At 36.5% G+C, this 11275-nt stretch overlaps 1 protein-coding gene across 2 annotated transcripts; it reads left to right on the forward strand.

Annotated features, from left to right (window-relative positions):
* Window positions 1–5398: 5398 nt before the first annotated feature.
* On the forward strand, window positions 5399–10949 carry LOC110798351 (uncharacterized). 2 transcript variants are annotated; one of them, XM_056841265.1, is made up of 5 exons: window positions 5399–5937; window positions 7446–7984; window positions 9039–9597; window positions 9743–10250; window positions 10620–10949. In XM_056841265.1, exons 2-4 carry the CDS (start codon window positions 7976–7978, stop codon window positions 9931–9933), a joined length of 759 nt encoding a protein of 252 aa, XP_056697243.1. In that variant the 5' UTR covers window positions 5399–5937; window positions 7446–7975; the 3' UTR covers window positions 9934–10250; window positions 10620–10949. The 2 variants fall into 2 exon arrangements, with proteins under 2 accessions (XP_056697243.1, XP_021859224.1); XM_022003532.2 differs by having other exon boundaries at window positions 9752–10250.
* Window positions 10950–11275: the final 326 nt, after the last annotated feature.

Below are 11275 nucleotides of genomic sequence, written 5' to 3' on the forward strand. Positions count from 1 at the left end.
GTTTGGATAATCTCAAAAAAAAAAAAAAAAAAGGAAAAAAAAAACGGTATTTTAAAAAAATCGTTAACAGAAATATACTCAGTGTGGGCCCACTTATAGAACACACCTAATCAGAAAATATTGCGACCCACCAACAGGTCGTAATCACAAAAGCCCTTCCACATAGGCAAAATGAAAAGAAAGTAAGAAATTCAAAATGGGCTCGCCCACCTTCAACGGGCGGGGTCTGCGTCACTAGCCGCGCAGGTCCTCAGTTTTCAAAAAATAAAGTCTTCAAATTCAAAATAGGTTCGCCATCTTTAGCCGGCAGGGTCTACGTCACAAACCGCGTAGGTCCTTATCTTCAAATTTCAAAAACAGATTCGTCCACTTCTATCGGACGGGGTGTCCACCCTTAGCGGACAGGCTCGCCATCTTTAGCCGGCGGGGTCTGCGTCACTAACCGCGCAGGTCCTTAGTCGTTGCAGCGATAACCTTTATCGGTTTTCCCTTTTTCCAAAAATTAAAGGATCGGTTTTCCCTTTTTCCAAAAATTAAAGGACCGGTTTTTCCTTTTTCCAAAAATTAAAGGATCGGTTTTCCCTTTTTCCAAAAATTAAAGGATCGGTTCTCCCTTTTTCCAAAAATTAAAGGATTGGTTTTCCGTTTTTCCAAAAAAGAACGATGTGATTGGTTTTCCGTTTTTTTCCAAAAAAGAGCGATGTGCTCCTTCGTTTTACGTCCCATAAAAACAAGGGGGTTTTCTCGTTTAACTAGCCTTGAAAATGAGAATCTTTATAAACATTTTTACCTCGTGGTTGGGCTTGGCCAGGCCCAATTACACTTTATAGCTTTGCTTTCGAAAACATCTGTAGCTAATCCCAATGACAAAGTGAGGGAGTTTCTACGCTTCTTTAGATACTTCCAATGACAAAGTGAGGGAGTTTCTATACTATCCGTTGACAAATCCCAATGACACGTGAGGGATATGTCGACACTTCAAGTGATGACCCTTAAGTCAAATGTTATCACTCGGGGGCTCGTGAGACCCTCGCAAAAACAGGTCACCATGGCTTGTGTGGCGCACTCCGTCTAGTACTTTGACCATCGTCTTATTCCAAGACTCAGTCAAAGTGGGGGCTAACTGTAGACACCTACTTTTGTCCCCATTCCCAAAAGGGAAGGTTCGATGATGAAAACGTAAATCTCCACTTGACAACGCATCTCCTATCAAATAACGAATCTCAATTCCCCTTTTCATTTCACCCGAAACCTGCTATTTATGGAAACCTGCTATTTATGGAAACCTGCTAAAAATAGTAACTGCCGTAATGGGTAGTTGTTAAAAGTGGCAAGTCATAAAAGATAGAAACCTGTCAGAATTAGGTGTTGCACTCCAACATAAATCCTAAATGAGATAGAAATTGCGAGAGAATCCTATTCCTAATATGATTCGAAAGTAAGAGTCACGTATTAATTAAAATCCTAACGAGCCTAGGGTTCGTAACGGGCCCAGACGCATCCCGTCACAAGGTTAATACGCACTACGGACTCAATTAAATCTCAAATACTCCGGATTTTAGGAATCCGAATCTGACTAAGAAAAACAGCCCAGATCCTTTTTTTAACGCCTGGCTCTGGGCGCCGAAATCTTCGGCGCCCAGGCCTGGGCGCTGAAAATACCTGGTACGTGTTTTTTCCTAATTCCTCGTGGATTAGGGTTCTGCAATTCTATCTTTCCACGAACTCTTTTCTATAAATAGGGCCTTAAGTTCGACGTGAAAAAACACACAACACACAATTATTATTCTGAGTATTGACTCTAAACCCCTAAGCCTAAGCCTCACGCTGCAAAACTGATCACGCGTTCTGTCGCAATCGATCCATAAATCGAACAGAACGTATCCCGTCCCATAATTTGAGATTCGTTAAATAAAAGGAGAAATAGCAAAGTCAAAGTGGTTAGTTTTCTGAGAATCGTGACGCACCTCTCAAGGGTGCGTCGTAATGTGTCCCTTTTCCATGGTTTAATTGCTTTCCTCGCCCTTTTATGAACTGTTAAACTAACTAAAATCTGATTGTTCGATCACGCTTAATAAATATGATATTTTTGGGAAATTGGATTATCATGCTAGGCCCCTTAAAACAATCTAAATCAGATAATCGCGTTCGATCTAGTACTATATGTTGCATATTGATAAAATCAACTCAGATTAGTTTAATAGTTAACGCATGTCCCTTCAATTATTTATGCTGAGCTAGTAAGGATATCCCGCCTCTGGAGTTATCGAAGAGCGAGTACTCCTCTCGGTAGTTACAGTCCCCGAACCCTCAATCTCTACCCTGCGGGTGTACGTTGAGCGATCCCCACCACCAGGGATCACAAGGGAACCTACGGCCGTCGTGGTCAAACATAATTGCACTCCCTTTATGTCACGATAACCGGGTTTTGTCAGTTTTTCTCATTGTCGTTAAAAACTGAATGGCGACTCCTATATTACTAGTCAATTGGGTGTAAACTCACAGGAAATCCAATTACACTTGATTTGACAAAAAGAAGCGTCACACCCACGAGGGACGAGGTCACGCATTAGCCTCGTGCTTTTTCGACACCCTCACACCCGGAAACAGAAATATTATCGAAATCGGAAATATTGTCGAAATCGGAAATATATTAACCAAGAGAGATTTCTCTACTCCCGAAACTTGTGCTTACTTAGGCATCGGGGATGCTATCCTCGGAACACCACTGAGCGAGGCCAGTTAATCCTACTTGTGTGCAGGTATTCTTGGACAAACAACACTCAAGAACAAGCTAGATACTCCCATTACGAAAGAGCATTCAATCGAAAACCCATTATTTTATACCCGGAACAAATTGATTTAGATAAAAATGTTCATAAATAAATTAAGAAAAAGTGAGATAGTTCGCTGTTAATATATTTAACGAGTAACGACGACTAAAATGATTAGTTTAACGAGTAACGAGGAACGAGTAACGACGACCAAAATGAATAGTTTCTGTTTTAGTTTCTTTTGTTTTCTGTTTTATTAAAAAAACAAAAAAACCCCTTCTCTCTCTAGAAACCTCTCCCTTCTCTCTAAACCAAAAAAACCCCCAAACCCTAGGTTCCTTTGTTCGTCGGCGGCCTGAGTTCGCCGCTCAACTCGGGTCGCCGGCGAGCATCATAGTGTTTTCTATCGGTGGCGAAGAGAAAGAGGAGCCAAGTTTTAGCTTCCACCTCCTCTTAGTTCGAAGCTCTTCTCGCCGATCTCTATTAGTTTTTAGGGTTTTTAATTTGAGAATCGGAATAAGCAAGCAAAGCTCGTGAATTTTGGGTTCGGAGGTTAAAAAATCGAGTCATCTTCCAGCCCTGCTTTAATCGTAGCCGTCGTCGTCGGTAAAGGTAATCTATTAGGGTTAGGGTTTTTGTTTGGAAGAATCGTTGGTTTTTTTGTGGGTTGTGTTATCTTGTGTAAGTTTTCGGAATTCCCTTGTTTTGGGATTTTGTGGCTTGTTTTTCCCAAGCCCTTTCAATCGCCGCCGTCTTGTGTGTGTCGGACCACCCCGATCTGGACGGTAAAGGTAGTAGTCGCAGTCTTGTAGTGTCGAACCACCCCGATCTTGATTGTAAAGGTAGTTGCCGCCGTTTTGTAGTGTCGAACCACCCCGACCTGGACGGTAAAGGTAAAGGTTAGTTTAGGGTTTCAGTTTTTGGGTTAAATTTTGCCTCTTGTGCTTATGCCCGCACCTCCCCTGCTTTGCCTTGTGTTAGTTTATAGGTTTGTTTTTAATATGTTTTGGATTAACACTTTGTTTTGGGAAAACTTGTGTTGTTTTCTTCTTGGTTTTGATAAGTATTGTCCGTATAAGATTGTTGGTATTGGTGTTCGTCTGAGTTTTCTGGTGTTGATTGGATGTATCTTGAAGATATATTTAGTCTGTAGGTGGGTTGTTAGGTGGGGGGAGTTAATGTGTTGTTGTGTGTGCCCTCTCTCTACCGTAGATGATGTTGGAATAATGGAGTTGTCCTTTGGAGTTGGGTGTAGGATTGGAGGTTGTAGTTTTAGTTGTTTGATTAAGGAAGGAGTAATAGATTATGGGAAGGTCTGGTGTTATTGGGGTTGGGTTGTCCTTTGGTCTTGGAGGGTAGTTCTTGTTATCCCTTCTTTCAGGTTAGCGTTGAGAGTAGTTCTTAGCGCTTTCAAAAATCAATATCTGAACGCTGCTCCCCATTTTATGGGGTTTCATAGTATGCTAAACCATTTCTGTTTCGACGCTTGTGAGAAAAGCACAAGGTCTATGAGTCTAGCCCATAGCATTGTCTCTCTGTCTCTCATTTCCTTGTTTTCCAAGTTCTACAGGTACTTTCAGGAGATTCCTAGTCAAAATTGGCCTAACATCAGTACCATCTTCTATAAAGAGAACTCAGTCGCAAATTGCCTTGGCAAGACCAATCGTAGGTGGTGTAAGCAAGGCATTTTCAACAATCACAGACTCAAGCAAGAAGAGCACTTTTCCCTTTCTTTGTTAATTCATGTGTATTTTGTTGGTTTAGTATGTGTAATGGTCTATAAAGACCTTAGTGTTGTTGTAGAAGTTAGCGTATAGTTGTAATACTTTTTATTTTATGTAAAATCAGCCTATGTCAAAAAAAAAAAAAAAAAAAAAAAAAAATAAGAGGGCTGATTACTTTATCATAACCTATATAAAAAAGCCCCAACGCTCCTCATGTTTGCGTAATTTTATTTGTACCACTCTACCCCTCATCAAATCTATTTTTATACATGTATTTTACTTTTAAGATACTGTTGTTGTTGTTGTTGTTGTTGATGATTGTGATTTGTGAGTGTGTCGTGTGATTTTCTTCTATTTTGTACAAGTAATTTATTTGTATTTGAGAAATCAGATGTTGGAAATTAGTTATTCTTCTGTCTTGCAAGAGGTAGCTCATACGTAGTAGACAAAAATAGTGCTTTCACTTGACATAAATCACCAGAAGTTCATAATTGGTCTTATTTGACATGGAAAAAGTATTACATGCAGTGTGTTAATTTTTTTTGCTTAGGCATAGTGTTGGAAATCAAACAAAAGTGTATCAATTACAAAGGTGTTGTAAAATATGAGGTACAAAAACCATAGGCGGCAGTAGATGGTGTGTTAATTAGTTCATCCCAATATAATTTAGCTCCATCAGTATGTCTTATACATGTATTTGACTTGCAATTAAGAATATAATATACTCCTTTCCTAAATTTTAATGTATGCTATTAATATTATCATGTACTCCGTATTTTATAGGCTTAAAACAAATAACTTAATGCGTGTTACGTGCAACGCACCGTACTTCTAACTAGTATTAAATAAAAACAATGTACTCCATAGCTAGACATTTATTTGGGCTAATTTAGAGAGCAATGAATAGGGAGCTTTACAAAGCGGCAATAAGCGGCGACGAAGGGTACCTCAACGACGAAAAAAACAGGTACACAGATAGTGAGTATTTTGTGAGGCAAACAACCATCCAAAACAATAACATTCTTCACTTAGCAATCAGACATAACAAGTATGATTTCATAAAAGAATTGAAGCTCTTAATTAAGATCTTCTCTAATCCAGTGGAAATCCATAAACTAAGTATTTCAAAGGAATTACGATGGGAACACACCTCTCCATATCGCGGCAGAGGTTGGTAACATGAGTAATTTAAAGCTACTTGTTGAATATGAGTCGGAGCATTACAAAGACGAAGAAGCTTGCATGTATGGTCAAGTGGAACAACCGAAGCGGTCGTGGATGGTGAAAAATGACAAGGGTAACACACCACTACATGTTGCACTTATCCATGGCAAAATTGATGTTACGTTGCTGAATTTTTGGTGGAGCTTCATCCTCAACTTCCTTGTGTTATCAATAAATTAGCCTTCATCTTGCAATTATCAATCATCAACCACTTGGTAAACGTACTTGTCATTTCCTTTTTTAGTTACTTTCATTTTAATTATTTTATTTTCTACTGTCTCTCTTCTTAATATAATAGTTCAAACTCGTAACTCAATTAGCGTAGATTCCAAGATTAAGAAAGAAAAAAAGAGGAATGGTCCATTCAATACGGCAATACCATTTCAGGGGAAATAAAAAACTCTTAATTACTCCTCCATAATTTATGTCCAAAAATCAATCATCTTCCAATTTAATTATGTTTTAATTAATTTTCTTTCAGTCCGTAAAAGGCCACTGCTTATTTTTAAGTGAAAAGGAGATTTTAATTCTCCTCCGTAATTGTGAAATGGAATTTCTGGAGCATGTGGAAAGCCGTATGCCGTATGCGGTTGTGTAAGTCAACAAATATACCACTTGACTTGAAAGATATTAAAAAACTTGTGGTTGATCTGTTACACAATAATTGATGTAATTTGGAAATAGAATACAAGTGGAAACTATATTGTTCCGGTAGCGGACTTGGAACAGGAAAGGGATGACTTACTTCCGACTGAGATTGCTGACTGGATCCTGCACAGTGAAACCGTTAACTAGCCTCGGGGGTGATCCGAGAATTACCCCTCCGATGCTTAAGTCAAATTATGCTGATAGCTCTGTAATAAATGCTTATAAGAATGATTGGGCTGGAATTGCGTACCTTTGGCATTGATGGGGGTCCGTATATGTAGACGGGTTATTTGTACGGAGGACCCGGGTTATTACCCGTTGGTTTCGGATCCTCCCTTTCGGCTCTGATAGGTAGATGATGTGGGATTGTAAACCCTGGATGCCGACTGCACCTTTGGTGCTTCTTGTGAGTATGTGTCTATGATACAGCTGTTAAGGGTTGTCCTACCGGTATGCCGGTAGGGCTACCCGTACATATATTTTGTTACTCCTCCTACACAAAGTTGACTTTTAATAACTGTGGGTCTATGGTAAACAATTAGTTTCTTAATTACTATGATTACTTGATTAGTGATACTAATATATTTACCCTAATCTCCCACAAAAATTATACTCCATCCGTCCTATATTAGTTGTTACACTTGCCTTTGCACAAAATTTTAGGTGATAAGTGGTTGTTTGGTTATCAATTGTTATTTTATTGAAAAAGTAGATGTGATAGGAGTTAGTGGGGTATTTTTTTAATTGAGTGAGAGAGGGTGTGGGACAAAAAAAAAATTAGTGGAAAGAAAGAAACAATATAATAATTGTGGGGTCACTCCTAATTTAGAAGTGTAACCACTAATCTGGGACGGACGAAAAAAAAAAAAAAAGTCTAACAACAAATTTGGGAGAGAGGGAGTACGAAGTCTTATATTTTTATTATGTTATGATTCAAATCTCTATTATAGTGCATAACTATTCATTTATGCACAACTCTACATACAAACTTGTACCTCATCTTATATGCATTACTTAGAAGTTATAAGATTGGCATAGCGTTCTTCTCATTAACGTCTGATTTGTTGGAATATAGATGAAAAGGAGGCAATTATAGGCACCATAAGACTTCTCGCCTCTAAGCAAGGGGGACCTTTCACAATAGAGGGGCTTCCACAGGTAGAGGACTTGTTGCCTATAACAAAATTGCTGCTAGAAAAACAGAGCTTTGTTTCGTGTTGGCGCGATACAAATGGGTTGACACCTCTTCTTACAGCAACATTACTCAAAGCACCTCACGATCTTTTGGTAGTTAAACTTATTCTTAACTACTGCCCCCAGTCAGCTGAGGTATGTGACCTTTCGGGGAAAACTGTCTTACACCATCTTAACTGCATAACAAGGTACAAAAAAGGCCAAGAATTACTAAGAATTCCAGAAATATATGCCCTGGTAGATTATCAGGATGAAGATGGCAATACACCTGCACATGTAGCTGTGGGTAACAGGGACTTCACATTGGTTCGAGTCCTCTTGGAATTCTCATCAAACTTTACGATTAAGAATAACAAGGGTATATCTGCTGCAGCATTGCTTCATCTACAAAATGTCTTTGAAGAACCTGCAATGTCTAAGGTAACAACGTACCATTACATTTTAGGCCCTGTTCTTTTTGGCTTAATTTCAGTTTCAGGACTTATTTGGCATTTCAGTTCAGTTCAGGAGCATTCAGTTCAGTTCAGGAGCATTAAGTTCAGTTCAGTTTAATTCAGTTTAATTCAATTCAATTCAATTTAATTTAATTTAATTTAATATAATAATAATAATTATTATTATTATTATTTGTATTATTGTATTACTTATTATTTATATTTATATTTATATTATTATATTACTTATTATTATTTATTATTTATTATTTATTATTTATTATTTATTATTTATTATTTATTATTTATTATTATTATTTATTATTTATTATTATTATTTATTATTTATTATTTATTATTTATTATTTATTATTTATTATTTATTATTTATTATTTATTATTTATTATTTATTATTTATTATTTATTATTTATTATTTATTATTTATTATTTATTATTTATTATTTATTATTTATTATTTATTATTTATTATTTATTATTTATTATTTATTATTTATTATTTATTATTTATTATTTATTATTTATTATTTATTATTTATTATTTATTATTTATTATTTATTATTTATTATTATTATTTATTATTTATTATTTATTATTTATTATTTATTATTTATTATTTATTATTTATTATTTATTATTTATTATTTATTATTTATTATTTATTATTTATTACTTATTATTTATTACTTATTACTTATTATTTATTATTTATTTCGGTAATATATTCTGTTAAGTTAAGTTAAGTTAAGTTAAGTTAAGTTCAGTTCAGGAGCATTCAGTTCAGTTCGGGAGCATTCAGTTCAGTTCAGTTCGGGAGCATTCAATTCAGTTCAGTTCAGTTCAGTTCAATTCAATTCAGTTCAGTTCAGTTCAATTAAGTTAAGTTAAGTTCAGTTAAGTTAAGTTAAGTTCAGTTCAGTTCAGCTCTAAAGAACAGGGCCTTAATTGGTTTACTTTGAATTAACTAGCTAGTATGATTCCAAATTTGAAATATTCTCTGGTTAAAAATGTTATGTTAGGCTTTTATGGAAGGGGTATTGGAACTAACAGAAGAGGAACGTACAGCAGCAAGAAAGGCTAATGTGCCCTTCCTTAGAGAAAGACTTGGCATCGTAGGGAACAATTTCTTACTATCTCGAGCACCAGATGGCACAAATATCCTCCATCTATTAATGCAGGCACCAGCTTTTGAAATCAAATGTGTACAACGAGAAGTTGAAGAGTTCATCAAGGATGCTCTAGAAATATTTCCTTATCTCATCTGTCAAACAGATCTTAACAACAATAATCCGGTTCATGAATTTGCAAGGCGCCATGACTTCCCCTACTGGTCTTCAGTACTGGACCTATACTATGATTATTTCACAAGATCTCAAAAAGAGGCGAGCACCAATGATGTACTTCTTTACCACTCACCGTTGCAGATGAAGAATGTACAAGGCAACATGCCTCTCCACCTTGCAATCTTAGCTGAACAAGTATACTGTGCAAGAGCGTTGATGGAGTTGGATAACAGTGTTTTTGGGTACATCAATACTCGCAAGGAGACGCCTCTTCATCTACTCTGCCAATGTCAAGGTAAATTCTTTTATATCTGCAAAACTATTGACAATAACTAGTCATACAATAAGTGAAAATTTCCTTGAAAAAGTCTTGGATATAACTAACTAAACATATTTGAATAAATCCATATTATTTATGTAACACCATCTGCCTGTAAAAGAAACTGCAGTTTGGTGCCCAATGTATGAAGAGTTGGCCATGAAAGGAATTGCTGCTGGCGCAGGTGTTATGCAAGACATAGATGGTCTCACCCCTTTTCTGCGGGCAGCTGAAAATCATAATTTTAACATGATTAAACTACTATATAGTATATACTCATTGCAAAAAGTCAGCCCTTATAAGAGACGCTAATGGCATGACATTTTGGCACATGCTTGTAAAGAAACCGCCCAAAAATAGCAAGTGGCATTATGTTCAGCTCCAGAAAACATTGAAAACTATCCATGATGAAGGCGGTGAAGCAGTGGCTGAACTGAAGTTCGTGGATAATGATGGAAACACAGCATTGCATCTAGCGCTTGAGAATGGACATTTTGGATTAGCACAACTTTTCCTTGATCCTGACTTAATGTTCACTTCTCAAGAGGCCCTTCTAGCTCAAACAAACAAAAAGCTAGGGTGTCACACCTAGTGATTTAATTGGTTCAGTACAACATCTTCCTCCCTATGTGAGTGTCTTTCTTTCCTCTTTGTTACTGTATGTTATCAAGTACTTCCTCTGATTCTTTTTAGTTGCATAGCTTCTTTTTCTTCACGCTTGACAATGCATATCTTGAACAATTAATATATTAATTACCGATAAGTAAAAAATCATAAAAAATTGTTTTTTGCAAAATATATATTAACACGAATATAACAAGATCCCACATGAATATGTTTTTCCTAAAGTATAGATCATAAAAAATAAACAATGTAGATTATGTGAATAGTGCAAAAAAAAACAAAGTATTGCAACTATTTTGAAGCGGAGGAAGTATATATATCCTATATAAGTAGTTGTTCGTAATTATTTTTGATATTATATACGTATGTTATAGTTTGAAAAGTTTCTGCGGAGGGAAGGTATGTTGTTGGGTAGGCGAAGCTTGTATGGCGTACCAACGGGTAAGATAGAAGCGTATACAAGCACAATTGGAGTAACAGCAGCTCTTCTAGCAACGGTTACGTTCACAGCAGGATTTACTGTACCAGGTGGATTTAACCAAGACAAGGGAACTCCGATTCTAATGAGAATGGCTGCATTTCAAGTGTTTATGGTATCAAACTTGTTAGCAATGTGTTTTTCTATGATGGTATTATTCTGTCTTCTTTGGGTTATGACTACTGGACGTAAAAAGGAATCAATAATGCTACTAGACGTGAGTGTATTCTTGCTCCAAGCATCCTTCTATGCTACTCTTTTAACATTCATGATGGGTGTATATGTCATGACTGTCCACATCATACCCTGGATTGCAATCCTTGCTTGTACTCTATGCTCTTTCAATTCGTAATCTTACTTACGCCTCGAAACCTGGTTATAGGTTATCTTGTACCCGGAACAGCGACATTAATTATCCCCATTGCTCAAACCATATATTGCGTTAAGCACAAGTTCATCTGTCTTGCAAACCAAAGGAATCAGGGAGCAACACCTTAACATTTTGTTAATTCCAACTAAGTTTGATTTGGATGATGTGTGAATGCTTGTATA

This window comes from Spinacia oleracea, chromosome 3, assembly GCF_020520425.1.
Source record: "Spinacia oleracea cultivar Varoflay chromosome 3, BTI_SOV_V1, whole genome shotgun sequence".
NCBI classification, from domain to species: Eukaryota; Viridiplantae; Streptophyta; class Magnoliopsida; order Caryophyllales; family Amaranthaceae; genus Spinacia; species Spinacia oleracea.